Source organism: Lates calcarifer, linkage group LG12 (genome assembly GCF_001640805.2).
Source record: "Lates calcarifer isolate ASB-BC8 linkage group LG12, TLL_Latcal_v3, whole genome shotgun sequence".
In the NCBI taxonomy this organism is placed as follows: domain Eukaryota; kingdom Metazoa; phylum Chordata; class Actinopteri; family Centropomidae; genus Lates; species Lates calcarifer.
Genome location: NC_066844.1, coordinates 10,165,947 through 10,187,491, shown reverse-complemented (window position 1 = coordinate 10,187,491; position 21,545 = coordinate 10,165,947). Strand labels below are relative to the sequence as shown.

At 40.5% G+C, this 21,545-nt stretch overlaps 2 protein-coding genes across 11 annotated transcripts in view; both read right to left on the bottom strand.

Moving 5' to 3' along the window:
* The window catches only part of phactr3b (phosphatase and actin regulator 3b), a 93,107-nt gene extending 77,486 nt beyond the window's left edge, over window positions 1-15,621 (bottom strand). For 3 of the 10 annotated variants that reach the window (XM_051074584.1, XM_051074583.1, XM_051074593.1), the window contains exon 1: window positions 15,342-15,621. In XM_051074584.1, the coding sequence (XP_050930541.1) occupies window positions 15,342-15,450 (109 nt within the window). In that variant the 5' untranslated portion in view covers window positions 15,451-15,621. Of the gene's footprint in view, window positions 1-1,939; window positions 2,240-15,341 lie in introns of those variants that run through there. The other 7 variants (XM_051074582.1, XM_051074581.1, XM_051074580.1 and 4 more) reach the window with 3 other exon arrangements.
* A 1,848-nt stretch (window positions 15,622-17,469) lies between these two features.
* Window positions 17,470-21,480, bottom strand: LOC108877492 (pancreatic secretory granule membrane major glycoprotein GP2). Its single transcript, XM_018667562.2, has 6 exons — window positions 21,288-21,480; window positions 19,013-19,161; window positions 18,655-18,897; window positions 18,393-18,552; window positions 18,206-18,293; window positions 17,470-18,117 (listed from the first exon to the last, which is right to left on the bottom strand). Exons 2-6 carry the CDS (start codon window positions 19,096-19,098, stop codon window positions 18,107-18,109), a joined length of 588 nt encoding a protein of 195 aa, XP_018523078.1. The 5' UTR covers window positions 19,099-19,161; window positions 21,288-21,480; the 3' UTR covers window positions 17,470-18,106.
* Window positions 21,481-21,545: the final 65 nt, after the last annotated feature.

The following is a 21,545-nucleotide window of genomic DNA, read 5'->3' as shown; positions in this document are numbered from 1 at the left end:
GCACAGAACCAGAGGGTGACTGAGCTGACTTCAGTTATGCTGCAGCAAGTGGTGGAGGGAGGGAGGGAGGGAGAGAGAGAGAGAGAGAGGAAGAGAGAGAGAGAGAGAGGTTCCTTGGAGAAAGGACAGAAATAGGCACTCCTACACAGTCTGGCTCCGCCAACAAGCTGACACCTCGGGGAGCCTACAGCTGAGCTGTGGGCTGTGCAAGGATCGCTCCATGAACACTTTCATTTTCTGTCAGCAGCATCTAAATCCACAACATCTGCTCATTTCTCCCTTAAGAAATGAATTACATACACTTACATTACTGGCCCCAGTTGCATAATAGAAAGATAAATGGAAGGGTATTGTGAGTTATACTAAGATATTCCACAGGTGAGGATGGGTTCGATGGCAATGCTGTTGCCATGTGGCAACCAAGGCAGCAACCAAGCAAAAGTGCAACAGATTCACAATGTGAAAATCCTCCACCTTTACAAAATAGTGCAGTTAGCAGCCTGAAATGTCATCTAAACTTTCAAGTTGGTGTTATATTGTATTTACACAGATGTTCAGCACAGATATAAGGCATCGTGTCAGCAGCCATTCAATATTAAAATGTTCACTACGAGGATTTTCCTTAGGACTGCAGTGATTATTTTCATTATTAATTAATCTGCTTATCATTTCCTTGATTAAAGGTCTATGAAACGCCAGAAAATAGTCAAATCATTATTCCCTAAAGCCCAAAGTGATGTCTTCACATATCCTTTTTATCCAACCAATAGGCCAAAACCAAAAGATATTCAATTTACTAGCTCTATTATTTACTACAATTTACTACAATCTCTGCTTGAAAACCTAATTTTTTCACAGAAGTCACAGCTAGAGACTCCAGCTGATCCTCATACGTTAACATTTTCTTAAGAATGATAACATTACAGACTCTCCTTGCAACACAAAGCCAATCACAGCTGAGTTTATTGATCCATGAACACTGTTTTGGTGCCTCGGCTTTGACTGACAACCTCAGCTGCTTCACAACCAACAATGAGAAGCAGGTCAGCTGCCCAAGTCATGTATGCCTGCCTGGGATGCAGCAAGGAATTCAGGTCAAGCCTGTAGTAACAGCAGCAGCACACCCAGGGTCAGGCTGCCGTTGCCATGGTTACTACACTGGATGCTGCAGAAAAGGCCCTCGGAGGCAGAAAATCACCATGGCATGAGGAATAGGGAGTTGCTGGGCGGATGGGAAGGCTTGTTGCCACACAGAGAGACCGAGAGCTGCAGCCAATCGTGGCCCAGCATGCAACGATGCATAATGTAAGTCAGGGAGCAATTTGCAACTTATGTTGAAATATTAATCAAAGTGGTTAGGTGTTAGGGGTTTGAGTGAACATAAACATGTTTTTTCTGCAAAGGCAGGGGAAAGAATCATCTTTTCAAGCAGGAAAAAGAAAGTTAATTGTTCAAGTCAGATATTGTACAGTGTACTGTAGCCTAAAGCAAAGGGCTGCTTCTGCAGATAATGAGCCTGCTGAGAAAGACAACACAGAGCACTGGGAAATGTCACAACATCCTCCTCACTCACATTATGAACAACTTAATGTCATGAGTTTGAAGCTTATGAGTTTTTTTTATTTAAAAAGCATTCCTAGTATCAATAGGGAAAAGTGATTAAAGTCCTCTAAGGAATATTATAGATTTATCACAGTGCTATCACTACTAAAAAAGGAAATGTTATTCAAGTAGGCTATTCCTCACTACAAACTCGCAGCTGAAAGCCACAAGTCAGTATGGGAATAATGTGGAATCTGTGGAAATAGCACCACTAAGAACGATATGGCACTACTAGTCCCAGTAGACACATTACGTGAACAATATTATATTTAGATTAAATAATCTAACAAACAGTGTAACAATGAGTCAAGAGTAGATGTTTCCGAACAACACTTACATATTTTTTAAGATACTCAGTTATCCAGTCCTACTTCAGTGCTCGGTATTCACATCATATGTTCCCGAGGAGCCGACGAGCTCAAACTGACCGGAGACTGATGATTTCGCAGCCGCGGTGGATTTCAGGATGGAATGGAAACAGACGAATGAAAATGTAACATATGTAACAGTGCCTCGTTCGAAAATGCGTATGATAATAGTTTAACGACGACGGAAAAGTCCGGAGTGAACAGAAACTTAAGTGTGAGCGACCGGGTTACATCTGCAGCTAGCTGCTAGTGTTGATGTACCATGTGAACCCCGCCCCTCCGTACGGAAGGAGGAGGGCAAATAAACTGGCACACGCTCATCCTCTTCTGCAAAACATTCTGTAGTACAGTAGCCTACAGTGGGTTACAGTTCGTACACATACACACACACACACACACACACACACACACGGTTAACGACTGCAATAACACAGTTTCACTCAGACATCTTCTGCACAAAGCAATTCTACTTATGTCTACTTAGTTAAAATGAATGGATTCTGAGATAAATAAATAAATAAAAAATAAAAGTAAAAAACAGCCCTGTGTTATATAGTCTATCCTAAAAACTCTCTCTCAATTCAATACAGTTTAGGATTACAGCTAGTTTATTTGCATTATGCCCATTATTTTGTCATTTTTTCAATCAATTATTTGCTCTATAAAATGGTGAAAAATTATCATCATCATAATGGCAGCATATTTTGGTAGGCTGTTGTATTAGACTGCATTAATTTTAGCTACAATGTCCCTGTCAACGGGGTATACTTTTAAGAGTCTTAATAGGTTAAAGTTTTAGCAATAAATAAATAAATAATACAATTTAAACTCTCATATAGTATCAAGGTGGCTATGAGGAGCATTTCTGTAAATAAACCCACATTGTGTCTTGCCAATGTTAAAATTCACAAACATGCTAAAGGCTCTGTAAGGCTGTACATTGGGAAACATGCTGATGTTAAGAACATACAATGTTTAAACCAAGGTATCAATCATGTTAAAATGTTGACCTGATACTGGTGCTAGATGAAAAATAAGGCAATTAAGAAAGCTGTTAAGATTTGTCCCACGGGGGAGGTTAGTGGATGTATCAAATTCATACTCAGCTCACTGCAAACCACATATTCAGTAATACAAGCATTTACAGTACCACAAATCCCCTTGCAATAATACAGAAATATTGTTTCAGTTTTTTGTTAGGTACAGTGCTACTGTTTTTGTCTCTGTGTTTGTGTGTGTTGTTTGTTTTGTTTTGTTTTTTGACAAAAATACTGCTTTTTAAAACCTATTTTTAAATATACTTTTTTCATCTACTTGCATTCAGTTAATCAACACAGACGACTAATCATTGAGACAACATCACTTGGTGTGTAAGCAAAAGCTTTGTGGTTTCAGATCGATTTTCTAGACAGGCATTCATACATTAAAAGCAGGAAGGGCTGAGTTACCTCAGAGATGATAAAAGCCAATGGCTGGATTCCTCCTCGGGGACGCACAAGCAGTAAACAAGGAATAAAACCAGTGGTGTAGGCTACTCAGAGAACATGAATCTCATTCAATATTTACAGGACTTCATTTAATATGGCCAAGCATGGAAGGCACGCCAAAAGGTTGTGCTCACAAATTGTTATCAGTTAATAAAAAAGTGACACATGACCTCAAGTTTGCCAAATTGAAGATGAAGGAATCTCAGGTGACTGCAGTGATGCAGTAATGTAAGCATGTGGGAAATATTTGTCAAAAGCCAAGCTTTAAAGGGTGAAGCCAAAGGGCCATAGTTTTTTAGCATTCACATTAACTAGACAGACCATTTTCTTTGCAAACACGTCTTCTCACAGAAAGAAAAACACTGGAATAATTAATAACATTGAGAATGGCTGCCTACCTCTTAAATGTATTAGTCCCAGAGATAAGTTTTGTGCATACTGGCTCACAGGCATGGAATACTGGGGCACTAAATGAAACAGAGTCATTAATGTTCACACTGTACTACTGAGTCGGACACATCATCAATTTCGGACAGACTGAATCTATGAGATATCTTAAATATGAGGTCATTGAAGGTGTGACAGTGGGGAAACAGAGCACATGATGGGTGGTGGCTCCAAGTGTGTACGCGCATGTTGTGCGCGTGAGTTAAGTGGGGAGTGTATGTAAGTGTTGTGCAGTCACAAGGGGGACGGAGGAAAATGGAGAAATATGCTGTACATCAGCAGTGTAACTGCTCAAACCTGCAGTTATGGAGTGTCCATTTGTGGAGCAATTTGCACCAAAGCACTTTACAATTGATTACAAACCTCAACCACAAAGTAGTCACATTCTCAGTAATGGAAGAGCTTCTGTGTTTCACAGATTAACCAGTAACTGAATCAGAGGTTAGTTATTGATAGACTGATACAATGTCCAGGGTTGACAATAAAACTATCATTAATGATTAAACATTTAGTCTAGAATTCATTTGCAGATTGATTGTCAAGATCTGACTCCGTAGATCAGCATTGGCGGTCATGTACTCTCTTTTCTATGGCAAGAACCTATATGTCAGATACAGCAAATATTGTATCATGAAATACAGTATGTGCAAATAAGTTCAATGTGTTTCACATGTTGACATTTAACTCCTTAAGAGGTTTTGCACTCTGGCAGTGCTTCTAGTTTAAAAACATAAAACATAAATTTAATGTTCACCCCAGCACTGCTCCCCTTTAAATCTGCTGAATCATTCATCAGGTACAGCCACAGCCTGAGCAGCCTCCGAGCCAATGCAGTGTCACAGTGACAAATAGAAGACTGTAGCAGTGGGGAAGACACAGCCTCGACTTCGTGGTGTGTGTGAGCTGCAAACAAAATAGTCTCTGGGATTCCTCTAAAGGGGATGTTTCAAGGTTGAGAGGAGGCCAGGTTTCTGTTGATGCTGCCTGGGCTGAGCAGGAAGGTGCTTTGTTGATTTATCAATTCATCATTTAGGGCAGTACAGTGGCACAGTGGTTAGCACTGTCACCTCACAGTAAGAAGGTTCTGGGTTTGGGCCCCATTTTGCCCAGAGCTTCTCTGTGTGGCGTTTGCATGTTCTCCCTGTGCCTGCATGGGTTCTCTCCAGGTACTCCAGCTTTCCCGTAGGTGTGACTGTGAGTGTGATTGGTTGTTTGTCTATATATGTCGGCCCTCCAATGGACTGGTGATCCATAGAGGGTGTACCCCGCCTCTCACCCAATGTCCCCAACACCACCCCCTCCCAACCACCACCCCCCCGCCCACACACACACACACACACACACACACACACACACACACAACCCTTAACGGATAGTTGGTATAGATAATGAATTAATTAATTAATTTATCATTTTGTTCATAGAGGGTCAGATCAAATTATGAAGAACACCATCACAACATCCCTAAGGTGACACCTTCAGATTGTTGTTTGGTTTGTCCAACCAACAATCCAAAACCCAAAGACATTCAGTTTACAATCCAAAACATAGAAAGCCAGCTAAACCTGACATTTGAAAGGCTTGAACCAGTAAATGTATATTTTGCCTAATAAATGATTAATTGATTATCATAATCGTAAACAGTCCACAAGAATACTGCTGAATCTGTTGCTTCTCATTGCCTTCCAAAATGTTACATGATAGCGTTTTCTGATGTCGCGCTCCAGTAGAAAGCCATTGCTCATCATCATCTTTCAAAACTGTTACATGACTGCTAATCAAAACATGTAGCCACAAAGTCATGGCACTTTATGATGAAGACCGTTAGAAAAATTATTAATATAACCTTTTTTTCAGCCAATGCAATGTTTAAGATTTGGCAAAGTTTAGGAATTGGTAAGGTAGACCAAAGGTGGACCAAAGTGGTGGATTGAACATCCGACAGGCCAACAAAGCCAACCCCAACATCCTCTCTACCAAGCTCAACAATCATGATTCACACGGCAGCTAGAGATCCTGGTTGGAAGGAAGTCTATTTATAACAGATAAATGGCCCATGTCTGGTGTTCTAGCAGGGATTTTTGACTTCATCTAAACATGCTTTTTAATTACATGGATTTCATGGGGTTAGCTCAAGTCATATCAGAACAGCAGTTCGGTGTTTATTTGTAACTTTCATGTTTACTTGTTAGGGTTGAATTGTTCAGGGAGATGCACATATTCAAATCCAGCACCCAGTTTCAGCAGACTGATTTTTGCAGCTGTCCCCTGCCCCAAAATGCCCCTACCCCGCCCTCTTTAACACTGCTGACAGATTCACATCAGCCAGAGCGATCAGTCTCTCCATTCCTACTCTTTAGCATTTGTTTTAATTACATCTGCCACAGTGAGCAAAGTATCTCTTTTTGTAATAAAGCCTTCACTAGGCTGCTTCCATTCCCTGTCTCTGTGGGATGCAGTGTAGATTTTGTAAAAACAAATGGCTGAAAATAACTCTGCTGGGGTGGTCTAGATCCTCTGTTGTTGCCTTTCCAGGGCATCCAAGTGATCATATCACAGCTCGGTTTCCATTTGTCCGAACCCTTCCTATTCCCTTGTTGTGGGATGAGGATGTCAGAGGGATCAGCTGGATGCTGTGGTGTGTTCTCGTGTGCAACATATTGCTTTTACTCTGCTCTGAAAGGAATTAGGTCAGCACATGAAACATTCATAAAAGATACATTATGTGTAAATGGCTGACAGCTTAAGTCAAGTAGCTCCCCCCAACATGCCTGATCCAGTCACTGAGTAGATCTCAGCCTATATATCATATAGTAAATGGTCTTTCTTTCTTAAAATAAAGCCATCAAGCAATATCCATCCTCAGGAGCATGCACTGTGTTACAAAGATGTGAATGTAATTCCAGTATATTAAACTCTGTAGGAACACAAAACAACAGAGTACACATGCAGAAGAACATCCATTTAAATTCATAAAGGCAGGGTTGCTCAAGTACATATCATGGACATAGAGAGCACAATGGAGCATGAAAGCAAAGCTCTGCTGGAAGTATGCATGCAGAGCAGTAAACACAAGCCACAAGCTATTCATCTCTTTGGGCATGGCTTCACCACTATTCTGTCTGTATTTTGTCTGTACTGTTGAGAACTTCAATACAGAAAAGCACCAATTTTTAAGTCCTACTATATGTGTGATGTCCTTGTTTTTTAGAGATCCCAGATTGTTTAGTTGTTGGGGGAGGGTAGACAGTATGTGTGTGTGTGTGTGTGTGTGTGTGTGTGTGTGTGTGTGTGTGTGTGTGTGTGTGTGTTTGTGTGTTGCAGCAGTGGGGGTAGCATAGCCTCACCATTTCTGTTTGTGCTGTTCAATCAAGCCTGTACATGGAGGCAAAGAATATCTTTTTTTCTCTGCTCTCGTAAAGAGAAAATCAGCCTTGAAATAGAATTTGCGCATTAAATGCTTTTCCTTTGATGGTAATTACAACCTGTGATATCAGACAAAATGCTCTTGATTCATGCAGATGGTCAAATCATTCAAGCTCAAAAAATGCATAATTTTGAAGACACTTAGGCAGCAGCCCAGCAGCCAGCTGGCATCATCTGAAAATTTCCACTGTCTCTCAGATTTCAATTTCAAGCTCAAAATCATAACCATTCCTGTATTTCTGTTTTCAGCACTCTTTTCTTTAAAGCTGCTGACAACTCGGTTTGAAATCTTGAGAAGAAATACAAAGTTCTCTTAATGTAAAATATCTAAAAATCTTCTAACTATAGCAACTAACAGTGTTCTCGTTTGATCCCCCTGTTCATTTCAAGAAGCCAAATAAGAAGATACATTTTCTGGGCCTTTAAGCTCCAAAGGTTAAAAACTGAGACACATTTCAATAGTCCCCACTTTTAAGGAGCCATAACCAATATTTATACATCAACAATGGATCATGTGTAATATCAGTGTTCCTCAAAGTGACGACGCAAGAAAAAATTATCATCCCACTCTGCTGTCCCTCTCAGCTATTGTGGAGCATTTTAACATCTTTTAGCTTGTTTTTACAGCCTACTTCTTTAGCATTTCGGTTCATTCTCACCACTTAATATCAACCTGCCACCGAAGGAAGCTTAAAGATACACATGGTACACTACTTTCCTACCACCAAACATTAGACAAAGTTAGCAACTAGATAACAAATATTCAGCAACTACAGAGCCAGATATTGCCCTTAGTTGGTGGGGACCATAAACAGAGCTAAAAGGAGTTAATATTAAACTTATAATGATCAGGCTGTTTCTCTGTAACTGCTGGATGTCTAAATAAGCAACTGATTGCCAAAAATCAAATAATACACTTTACCTTTATTAAAATTCAGGAAATGTCTCTTCATGGTACACTAGCTGCCCCTTCTGTGTGTGCTGAAAAGAGATCTGGTGTTTCTGCACAGCCATGGCTTAGGAATTGGGATATAAATTATGTGGATTGGTGCAGTCCATTCCAGCCAATCATGGTGTTTGTGCTCATGCACAGGAGGCAGCATAAGAGGGTGTAAAGGGGACAGTGGGGGCAAGAAAGATGAGAATTCTGGTGCACAGTAACATTACAGAATGAAGATGAGGTAAGAAGAAAGACAGGAATATAATTTTTAAAGAAAAGCTATGACTGAGCCAGTAGGGCAGGATTGTTTTATCCTGTTTGTTCTTGGTATACTGTTAGTTAGACTTGGAGGAGAGAGGTCTGAGACACTGTCTCGTCCACTCTGCTTGTTAGCTTAGCTCCTTCTTTGTTGTTTGCTCTGTATTGGGAGATTTGTCCTTACAACAATTACAACGGTGGCTTTTATAAACACGTCACCTAAAAACAGGTTTGCAAGCAAGGTAGGATTGATGCATAATATGAAATGTTGACATTCCTAAAAACAATCAAAATCACTAACTCTTTCAAGTTTTTACTCTTTTACTTTACTTTATGCTGTGGAAGCTGTGTGTGTGTGTGTGCATGTTGTTTCTTTAGTAGTGTTTTATATTACATTTTTTGCTTCAGCCATGAAAAAACAGAAGCACTCAATTCCACTATAGTCTGGGGGGCGGGGCTTTAGAAGAAGCACTAAAGCAAGGGGTGTGTTTCTTTTGCTGCTAAGTTTGAATATCAGTATTTATCCAGGATGCCTTAAAGGACTAGCAACACTGAGCAACAGTCCACCGCCCTTCTTCTTGCCATCTTGTGTATACACTGGACCATGGTTACCTATGAACATTGATGTCATGTCCTGTGTATTATTTCTATTTAAGTATTATAAAGAGGAGTTATAAAGAGGAGTTTACCTCAAACTTGCAGTGTTCAGCCAAAACTGATGCTGACATTCCTTGAGGCAATTTGATGTGTAAAATCTGTGGTGTTCCCCTTTAAATGCATAAATAAGATGTAAAATTTTGTGACCTTGGTTGAGGGCTGTGCATCTACAGTGTAAGTGGTGTTTATGTCCTTCCAATACATTGGTGGAGGGTGACGTCATGTTTTGTCCTGCCTGCTGTGCTGCTCCCCAAGGCCCTCTAGTCAGAGGGACCCAGGGACGTCTCTGCATAGTGCATAATGGTATGAGATGAGTTGGCACAAAAAAGAGGTACTTCTGAATTAGCCACTGTACCACTGAGTCTTGGCCGGCTACTAAAAAAGAATCAATGCTGCACCAAGTAAAACTCAGTGATGGAACAACCTATTACCATGTCAGCAAAATCACATTTTCATTTATAGCCCTAGATTACAGTCACATCACTTCTGCAATGCTCGACATTAATCATGACCATGCTTCCCATACTAAATCCTTCATCACTGCTTTCAGATGCTCCACTTTTGAAATAGACATGAGATCCAAAAAACTCTGAGGAGTTGCATCAGCTCTAAAAATACCCACAGAGGGGCATGAAGTTACGCAAATTTGAGTTTTCTATGTGGGATTTTTTTAACCTCCTCTGATTAAATTTCAAAAGATTTCAAAGCTTATTCTAATGTTGTGTGCACAGTGTTCATTCCTGTCTCACAGTCTGAAGGGCGAACTGACATAAAGTGAATGTTCATTTAAAGTGCATCCCACTTAAAGTCAAATTCCATCTCATCTTTAACCTTGCAGTATAGTGCTGAGTAATCCTGAGAAAGTGTCCATTCTCACTCTATATGCAGTGCGACCTTGGACAAACCATTTGTCCCTATTCAGTCTTGTGAGAGGTCAGGTGACTGCAGTGCTGGACTCATCCTGACAGTGACTGCTTACCTCATTTATGCAACACCACGCCATCTGCCAAGTAGAGCCCTCTTGTGGCAGTTTCACCCACTGTTTGACCTTTCAACTGCTTTTGACCCCACTTAGCAGCATTTTTGGACCTCTACTAACACAAAGGTGTTTATGGTGCCTTTCAACATTTCACGGGTGACCACTGCTAACCCGACATGTGGGGATGCCAGGTCTGTGAACCAATGGGAAGAGAGCAGGATCCCCAGGTGTGAGGTGCGTCTTTGTCACATTAACTGTTTGATTTTAGTTATGTGTTCCCAATGCACATTACAATAAAGATAGATAGATATTTGACTTTGGTGATTGCCTGACTCAGTGCACACATTTGGTTTGATAGAGACGTTTCTTCAAAATAATTATAGTCCTGGCAACCTCAGCTGCACTTTATGTTTTGTACTGAGGGAATTATCCCTAAAAGTAGACCAATTTGCTTTCTTACTTTTGTGGCAGAAAAGGAGGTGACACATTTATAGGAAGTGACTCATTTCATGCCCAGAGACCCCACTCTCTTCACACTTGCTCACAAACCTGCGGTCTACAAATGTTAGGTCTGCAGTTGGACCTTTCTCTGTATTTAGGTGATATCTCGTATTTAAATTTCTAGACCCTAAGCCTCATGCCAATGCTGTCAGTGTTTTTAGAGAACACAAGAATACATCTTCAGTGAGCTCCCACACCATGCTGTAGATTTCAGAAGCAACACTGCAACTTTGTGATATGGCACATAGCCAAATACTTTACAGCTGACATTTCCATAGAGACAACTGTGTACAATGGAAAAGACAGTGCTTTATTGTTTTTCTATTACCAGCTATGCATACTTTTATGCCATCTCATCTTTTACTGCAGTTGCTGTGAAATGACTCGTGGCAGTGAAGAGATTTAGCATATGTCTCTTGCAGATCTGAGCATGCATGTACGAGTGAGCTGCCAGGTGCAGGTTTTCTGTTCTATCTGTTCAATAACAGCTCTGAATATGGAATGAGACACAATGTCTTATGTATAGGCCTCCTGGTTAATAAAACATGAGGCACCCTGATTCGAATAAAAGGAATCCTAATCTCCTCATCAGAGCCCCCCGCACCACCCCACCTCCTCTGATTGAATGTGAGGACTAAGCTGAGGCCTATCAGTCGCTGAGATGTGTGGGTGGGGCGGTGGGGCAGTGGTTGGAGGATGGCAGAGGAGTCTGGGGAGAAAGCCTTTGATGTTAGAGCAGCATGTCAGATTAGCACAACGGCACAAGCTCAAATAGGGAGATGAGGAGAGCAAGAGAAGAGACTCCTGCAGGCTAGAGGCAATGCCAAGGACTGACAGGGCACCACCATCGTTTCTATAAATGTACATTACAAAAAGATGCCTGCAGTTTGATGCTGAGGCTACAACACTACAACTTCATCACAACGTCGGTCAGATTCACTACTGTAGAAGCCTTCTTGTTGCTAAAGTACTTTTGATATGCTCATTGGGGGAAATAAAAACAAATCTATTTACTATGTACTATTAATATTTATGTTTTTTTGTGTTGTTGTTTTTTTTACAATGAACAAGTGTTGTTTGTATTGTTTTGGCCATCATTCCTACTGATTATGATAACATGGTACCAAGTTATTTGCGAAGATTCAGAACATGGTGACATGTTGAAAAAAAAAAACGGCAGTCAGATGATCAGGTTAAGAACCTGACAGCAAGTCACTATGGAAGTACTGTAGGTTTTAAGTTGAACCTGGACACCTGGCTAATCATTTCACTTTTCGCATTTGTCTTCTCTTCCAAAGAAGCTTGACTAACTTGGATGTTTAATTACAACCCGTCTGACTACCAGATCCTGTCCTATCCTTTACACCTCAATTACTTAAAGGACTATTGTGTAACATCTGCAGGGTTCTGCTGGCAGAAGTAGAATATAATATGCATAAGTATATTTTTATTAGTGTATAACCACCTAAAATTAATAATTGTTTAATATGTTTAATATATTTGTTTGTTCGCTCAGAATGAGCCATTTGGGTCTACACAGGGGAGCGGTCCTCTTCCATGGAGTCCCCCACGTTGCACTGCCATGTTTCTACAATAGCCCAGAACGGTCAAACTAAACTGAACTAAACAGTTGCTCTATATGGGGTGGGGGTGGGGTGGGGAGGTGCGTAGGGGTGATATTACTGATAGTAATGAATAATATTAGCAATATTTAGCTAACTGCTCTACCGTGTTCACCAGGTAATCACTTACGATGTCTGTTACCATGGTTGGTTTATAAGCTCTTTTTCACGCAAAATATCTGCTTGTTCTCACAAGTTGAAGGCACAAAAACCAAAGCAATGAGCTCAAAGAAGGCCTATAGAGCTGAGGGAAACTGCAGTTCATAACTTAAAGTGACTACTTTTGCAAGACATAATTTTATTCATTGTTAATATAAAAATATTGATTGGTGAGGATCAAAGTTCATTTCCAAGCAGATCCAAGATTGTATTTGTACAATACTTTATTGATTACTATCGGTGTGGTATGAGCAGAACATAATGTGGATACACCCATTTTGCTTCAATTTTCAAAATCACACTTGTCCTCTCTGCCAGCAGACTGTAAAAGTCAGAAAAAATTGGAGCCATTCTGCCAAGTTCTGTCTGCAGGCACGATAAGTGTTACATTGTACCCGCACAGTCTTTCTCCTGATGAAAGTAATGAATATCCGGTTTGCCGGCTACTGTATATGCCAAAATTTGAATGCAGCATGAATTCCGCCTTTGGGCTACAATATTTTGGCTGCACTTATTGTTCTGTATCATCTCTAACAGAGCTGGTGATGTAACGTGTACGTGCTTATCAAGGTGGCTGCTTGTCACTGGCTTAAAATAAAAAAAAACATCTACAAAACTCCATGTAAAGAGGTTCTAATCCATAGTGCAGTGTTTTGCTTTCAGTCTGCTGTCTCTAGCTGGTAGAGCAAAGGACTGTTAACCAGGCTGTCATGGGGTAAGTTATGTGAAACATGTATTCAGGTTAAATCCGACTCCCCAGTGCTCTGTGTGCTTTTTATGGCATCAAAATGAGCAGCATGAGAATCTGATTTGAGAGCATTAAGTGAGTGCTTATTCTCAGCACAAAATGACAAGTTATTTGTGTTTTGGTTGTGCCATGGAGAAAATGCTTAATTTTCTTCCTGCATCATTATCAAAGCATCACAGTGGAAGAAGAAGTAATTTATACATTAAGCACAGTTTGCTCTACAGCTGATTCACTGTGACATTGCCCAGCTGGGTGCTATGATAATGCCACCATCAGAGATCTGTTACTCCCCCTTTTCTCCCCTTTAGTGGAGATGGTTCTTCAAGTACCAGGATCAAAGCCGCAGTAGGGGTGCCAGGGCTAGGAAAGGGTTAGCATTGAGCAGAGGGGATGGAGAGATGGGGGAAGGCAGGCAGGGTTTTTTTCTGCTGCATTGCCCGAGCCATGTCTGCCTGACGCTGCTCGGGAAACATCAGTTTTGGATGAAATCTGCTACAGCACTTTTTAGGGGGATCTGGGTGAATTTGACGTTAAGTTTAAAATGGTAATGAACCATATACCACAGGACAATCCTGCCAGCGTTGTCTCCGAGTTGCACATACACCAACGCTGTTACGTAACCATAACAACCACGACAACGTGACACACACTGGAAACTGAGGGCATGAACACAACAATATCTGCCGTTGGCAAGAGAACTTGAAGATCCTTTCCGCAGTGTTGCTGTGGCCCTCATATCTAAAGATAGCTGGCCCTGTGAAACAGTCTGACATTCAGACTGTAACATACATACTCACACACACACACAAACATACACAAGTGAAAACAAAAGTATACAGTATGTATGTACTGTCTTATATATTATACTGCAACCCCAAACCCCCACCCACACGCACACACATCAGACTATTAGTCAGTAACTGAGCCTCTTATTTGTGCAGATAGAGCTGTGCTGTATCAACTTCTCTGTTCAACTCACTTTCTCTGCCGCCACTCTTAGTTAACAAGTTGAATCTGCAGTACGTGGGTGATGATGGATGTTAAACAGCGACATCACGGGCCTGCAAGTTAGAATGAGTGATTTATCATGTTTTCATATCGATCCACTGTTCAATACCTTTCTAAACAGTATATCCTATGACTGCTGCTTGGTAGCTACTGAGCAGCGGTGAACGCCAGCCCAGCAATTCCCAGTGGAAATGTGAATCCCATCTCACAAATAAACACGATTCACAGACTAAGTGGCATTTCACTTTGAATGGCTGGCTGCTGTACATCACCAAGTATAATGAAAAAAAAGAAAAAAAGAAAAAAGAAAACAACCAGTAAGTGCAGCAGACAAACACCATGTCGGCTCACAGTTGGAGAGCCAAGTGCTGCCTTCTGCCATTTGGATCACCATGGAAACAGCCAAATACACAACCAGGACTCTCATCAGCTTCAGCTCAACATACTGCAGTCTATGTGTGATGGCAAGTTGTATATTCTATCTTCACCATGCTACAAAACCCAATTTTACTGATGTAAGAAATTACAAAGAGGGCTATCAGTTTTTACGTACTGGTTTTCTTAATGGAATCATCTGCAAGAACTGGGAAACAATTTTGTTTGTTTAGGGCTATCAATCACAGCCTAATCATATGGAGAGGGACTGGGACAGCTTGGTGAGGAAAACAGTATAGCTTTTAAGCATATGGGTCTGCAAATAAGTAAAACAAATGCAAATCAACACCTGCTATTACTGAGATAAAAAAATGAATATACCGCTGAAAAGAACATACAGACTTAAGTGGTATGACACCAGTTGGTCAACATCACATTTTGTTGCATGACCCAATATTTCCCTGATTCGTTTTGTCATTGTAAGTGACACTGTTATTAAACACATACGGCCTAGAGCACAGCACAGCACAGCAATGAGCACATACAGGGGATAGTAAATGACGCACGTTTACAACACAACCTACGTTTATTGCATACAAATTCATTGGTATGACCGCGGATGTTATCGGTGTGACGGGCTGCAGGCGAGCCCCGACACTGCGATGTGTCTCGTATGCCAGCCACCTGCCAAAAGCGCAAAGTAATGAGCAGATGACAGATGTCCAACATGCGGTAAGGCCCCCCTTCTCCCCTTCTCCTCTTACCTGCTCTGTGTGCTTCACCCAAGCGGACCTCGGTGATGCTGCTCGGGTCACTCTGAGATCTTCCACGCTGCAGCATGCAATCCTCATCCAGCCCGTCCGATGATGCCATGGTGAAGAGAAAAACTCAGTGCAAGACTGAAAGGCGTAACCACCGTCAGCCAAGGTCACCAGCATCAAGTGGTGAAGCAGATTTAATGTGGTTGGACTGCTGCAGCTGCAGCTCCTGGTCCCCGATAAGCAGCAGTGCTGGGGAAATCCATTACGCGCGCAGCATCATGCCGCCTTCATGTACGGCTCGTAAATCCCTACTTTGAAGATCTAAATTCGACTTGGATTCCCTTTGGGTTTTAAAAGGTACAATTCCCCAAGCATTGCAAAGGCGCTTCACATTCATAACGCATACAATACAGAGCTACTTCAGACTAAATTACCATGAGTTACATATTGCACCAACTAATGAGATCAGTTTCATGTGATGCTACCATGGTAACAAACAGGCTAGTATCCGTACAGTGTGAGTCACTGAACGCTATGGATTTCTCAGGAAATTAGCTTAAATCAAAACTAACATTAAAACTGCTGGACAGCCTTAAAAATCTGTCCAAAGAAAAGGTGGACCCAACTGGTCCTTACACTATTTCCACATTGGCAAAAATCTACTGAATTTACAGCTTGCATTTCTCAATATAAACAAGACTTGCACTGCATGGTTGATTGTAACCACCAAGTACTGTGTGTGAGAACAAATTTGTGGTATTTGGACTTTGCTTGAGTAGTCCCATTTCATTATACTTCATCTCCTCTGAGGTACATTTCAGAGATGAGTATTGTACTTTACTGCACTACATTTACATGAGAGGTAGTTAGGCCCCCTAGATACTTTACAAATTAAGAATTTACATACAAAATATATGAAGACCTTTAAAATATGATGCATTATGAAAAATGAAATGTTTAGTCAATCAATCAGTTGGTTGATTTGTCTATTATCAAAGAAATAGTAATATGTTCTGATAACAGTTTACAAATTTTCCATACAAGAATGACAGTATTTCATGGTTTCAGCCCCTAAAATATGACACAAATATCCCACACTCCTTTCTGAGCGCTATTCTGCGTTTTAATGGCTCACATGCGAAGCCAACTTTGAAATGTAATATGTCCTACAACCCTTGAAAGCAGCCTTGGATTCGTGTCTGCCTAGGAATGGTAGAAAATGGGGACTCTGTTAAAGACATTTTCCCACTGGGCTGAGTCATCTACATTTATTGAATAAAGGACTGAATAAAGGATGAAGGCCTACAAGTAGATGTACTACAAATGGGTGACAAATTGTAGGGAAAACCACCATAGTGTCTTAGTAAGGTGTTGGGCCACCACAAGCCACGAGAACAGCTTCAATGTGTCATAACAATGATTCTACAAGTTTCTGCTGGGGGGATGAAACACCACTCTTCCAAAAGATATTCCCTCTGTTAATGTTTCAATGAGGGTGGTTCCGAGCACTGTCTCCCATAAATATTCAACTGGGTTGAGATGTGGTGACTGTGAAAGTCATAGCATATGATTTACTTTATTTTCATACTCATCAATTCATTCAGTCACTCCTTGTGGCCTTTGTTTGGGGACACTGTCATCCTGAAAAGACCATTCCCACCAGGATAGAAGTTTCATCAATGGATAAAGATGACACAAATGTAAGCATTCAGCTTTTTGCAGAAATTGCTTTGAAGATGTTCTGTTTTCATTCAATGTTTGTAAGGCCTCAACGATACACAAATTGTGTGAAAAAAAAACCAAAAGTGGTATAATAATGGGTATCAAAACCCTGTGTCAGCATGCAATACATCTGTCAGTCCACATGGGGGTAGGCTCTGCCAGTGTCATGCTTAGATGACGCTTTCGTGTGAGTAGGATATATCCATGATGGATGTATGGATGAATAACAGAATTATTATTCACATATTTAAATGAATATGTTAACAGTTTAATTTTGATACTATGCTTGCAACTACAAGCAAGTAACAAAACGTATACTTTTTATATACAGTCTATGATCATCAAAACCATAATCACCTTAATCACAGGTGTTTTTGTCACTGATTGATTATTTAGAAGAAGAGTCATATTTTTACATGCATTCTAATTCTTGTTTTTATTAATACATATTGAATACATATTTGAATACAGTTAGAATTTAGACATAAAAAAGTGTCCCTAGTAACAGGCTAAAACAGAGCCAGCACTAAGCATAGCCTACATACTATAGTGACAGGAATTATATCGTCACCCTCTTTTTTTTTTTACAAAAATTATTTTTTTGCCTAAATCATCTCCTCATGATGCTGGCCACCTCTGGTAAAATTGCCTACATCCTCAGTTAAACAGATCGTGCCATTCTACCCCTTTAGTATAATTGCCTATGTCAAGAGTGTGACTTTTTTAGTTTTAATTTGCCTAAGTCATTTAATTCTCTCATGTTCCATGTTTGCCTGACCTTGTTGTTTGTATGTCAATAGGCATCTGTTTTGATTAAAATTGTTAGTAAATATCATATATTCAACAAGTGGTTCAGTTTTTTGTGTTTCCCAAAAAATCTGAAAAAAATTACTTAGGTAATTATTTTAAGAGGGTGACGATATCAAAGGGTGACCATATGATATTATTGAATCACACAACACCTGAAATAAAAGTGTAATCAAAATTAGCTTCTTTTTTTCTTTTTTTTTTTCCCCCAATGTCAATCAGCTCACTCCATTAACATGTCACTTCTCCCCTAAGGATCAAGATGAAAGGAAAAGGACACATGGTTACAATTTCTAATCATCTCACACTGCTGATATCAAATTGTATTTAATACTCACAGGTGATTGGTCCAATGGTGAGGGGATCGAGCTGAGCAAAGTGGGGAACAAAGCGGGGAACAAAGCGACGTGCCCTCCCTCTGCAAAACTGTGAGGTGAGAGAGAGTAGAATGATTTGAGACCCTTATCCCAAAATATCGATTACTGATTGATTATTTCCAAGTCAGAGTATTAGTATATTACTCACTGGAACACAGTTGTTGCTCCTCTTGTTGCACAGGCTTAGTCTGCAGTGAAGGAAGCTGTATGGGTTGTCTCCCTGGAGAGGGTGGAGCATGGCAGAGAAAAGAGCACGGAGGGACAGGCCATTCTCAACCACTGACACACGTCGAGGGTCAATAGGACACCTAGCAAACATGTCAGACTGAGTCATTTGGACCATCACACATCACGTTAGAGTTATAATTTTCCATTCCAGTCTATCTATCTAAATTAGAAGAGACACATACCCGGAATGAATAAGAAGGTGTTGCATGGGGTCGTCAGGGTTTGAGGAGTGAGTGGTAAAGCAGTCTTCCAGAACAACTGCAAAGCTTTGATCACTCTCATCTACAAACACTCCCACATGCAGGGTAGAGCCCACAGGCAGGGTGACCTCACCTGCTGGGTAGATGCCTAGATAGCTAGAGTCACGGAACAGATACATGTGGGCTGTGGCTTTGTCACCTGACCCTGAAAGAGCATCTCTGTGGCTGTAAAGAAAGAGTGACAATTGGAGATGTATTTTATTCCTGCTATTCAATTTCCGTATAGTGATAATATCTTTAGGTGTTTTGTTATAGTCAAGGATGAAAATAGATGACTTACAACGGTGGTCTGATTACAGCATCCAGGCTGGTGTTAGTTTCCAAGGGATAGGCACAAGAGAATGTAATAACTTCAGGTACAACCATGGAATCATTGCTTAGAGGGTAGAAAATCAAAGAGTTGGAGTAGATGGCATGGGTATTGTTGGTCTGAAAGAAAAAGGACGAGTTAATATTCAATCAGCTGATTAATTAAGTCATCCTAAATTAAAATAAAAAGCAGCAGGTGAGTAAGAGATTAGAAAAAACGTCATTAATGCAGGTTTAACACCAGTCACAGCAATAATTCATTTGTATAGCTGAATTTAGTTTTTTACTTTATCCTTCACAAATTAAGGAATTGTCCCTGGTTAACTGAGATTTACAAGCAGGGACACTTCAATCACTCTTCTAATCTCATGTAGCCCTCCTATACCTGGTTCATCCATCCTCCCTATTTGTCATCCGTCATTTGACATCAGACCGTGCTTTGAAGTTTACTGCACTCTGGCATCAATAGACTAATGCTGTAGGTACAATTAAGTCTGATTTTTTTTTTCAACTTTATTCAAGTATCCACCAATACTCTAGCAGTAATGGTCACAATCTTTCCATGCCTCCAGCATCCTGCTAGGGCATACCACATCTAGGATCATCATAGATGATATCACTGTGCTTCTACCCACCCCAGGGGCCACGGCCAGTGTCTTCAACTGGCATCCTACTCACCCTAATGAAAGCCAAATCATATTTCTCTCTGTGCCTGCCCCCTCTATGTCTGATCTCTCAAATTTAAAGATTTCTTTCATTCTTTTGTTAACAGGTGTCACATAATCCTCATGCACACACATCCTTCTATTCCATCTGATCTTCCTTTATCATTCCTTCAGCTGTACAAAGCAATACAACTCTTCTTTCCTTTGATACTTTTCTAATAACCAACATCCCATTTGCATCAAATTAGTTTCCAGGATTCTCTGTATATACCTCCCATTCCCATGCTAATCAAAGGCTTGTGAAAACAGGAATTTGCTACTCACTTCAGACCTTTTCAGCCTTTGCATATAGTTTCTGGATTTCAGGATATTGTTGACTAATTGTAGAATCGATGTTCTTACTAGCTTTTGATAGCTATTTTGGGGGTCTTTCTGAGGTACTCCAAATTTGCCAGAACTTCAGCCACCTACAGTCTTGACATTACCATCCATACTTCTGACCTTCATACTCATGAGCAGTAAAACTAACCAGCTGGGAGATCCAAAATCCCATCTAGGTTCCTATCTGGGTCCATAAAGCCCTTGGCCTCATACATACATTCCAGGTATGCCAATAAGAGCTTACCTCATTACCTTTTTTTCCACACCAAAACAAGAGGAAAGGCTATTTCCACCAAGCTCTCTTCAGTCCCAGCATTTATTTGGAGAATGATACCAGCCATTCCTTATATAGCAGCATGGATTCCACAGCAGCCAGTCTTGGCATCTCAGATCAAGACATTCAAGTCTTTGGTCTTTGGTCATCTTAGTCATATTGCCCTTCTACAAAAAAAATCTTAATGATCTCTGCCAACCTCATGCTCACTTCAGCTCTATTTCAATCAGCTGACTCTTTTGGGGGCTCTTAGATTAGATGGCAACTGAGACACAGCTCACTGAAGACTGAATGTCCTCCTTTTTGGTCTCCATTATACTCTTTTTAGACCAGCCTAAACTGGTGACATTTGCCACTGATGTTTATCTCCTGCCCATTTCTTATATATATATATATAACTAGTTGACTCATGTTTAGGGGCAGGGTCATACATGAATCACAAACATATACACTGCTGAACAAAATCTAAAGACTGGGGAGGAAATTACAATTATTTGCATTTCACGCTGGTGGATCATAATCAGGTTATAAGTAGAGCTTCAAAATGCAAAAAGAAGAAACAGGAGCAAGAGACAAAAAACTCCCTTTTTTTGCATCCATCCATGCCCTCGCCCATCCCACATATAATGACTGATGATGATGATACTACTGATCATGACTGACACTTAGACATTTGTTGTTTACTTCACTCAGTAACCAAGTTACCATCATTATCCTATACCAGCTACTATCTCTACTATTAAATTCTTCCTGACTTTTCTGTTCAACATAGAATAGATAATTGATAGATTAATTAAGATTTAAAATCAGTTAGTTCCAGCCAGATGACATAGCAAACAGGAAGTCACAGTAGAGAAGGGAAAATTTCAGAATTAAACACAATACAATAGAATAAATAATCAGGTTGTATAAAAGCCAAATTTCACCTTCAGTACAGTTCCACAGATGTCAGCACGACGTGCTACTTGGTAATACACAATACTGCCATGCACTGTGTAGCTGGAACAGTAAGGGGCTGCCAGGTGACCAGAGAATGCATTCAAACCAGATGACAAAAGGCTGTCCAAATGCACACCAACTTCAAGCTGATTACGGGAGCAAACAAGCTGAGCAGTCTGGGGTACAGTGTTGTTGGTCTAAAAGGGTGGAATAGAAAAATGAATAAAATACAGCAGTTGAAGGAC

What these genes read in the sequence shown, in the direction of transcription:
- LOC108877492 (XM_018667562.2), bottom strand. Translation starts at nt 19,098, where the DNA reads ATGGTTGTACCTGAAGTTATTACATTCTCTTGTGCCTATCCCTTGGAA. An exon ending in GCTGTAATCAGACCACCGTT is followed by an intron (nt 18,898 to 19,012) that starts GTAAGTCATCTA and finishes CTTTCTTTACAG; the next exon opens with CCACAGAGATGCTCTTTCAG. An exon ending in GGAGCAACAACTGTGTTCCA is followed by an intron (nt 18,294 to 18,392) that starts GTGAGTAATATA and finishes CTCACCTCACAG; the next exon opens with TTTTGCAGAGGGAGGGCACG.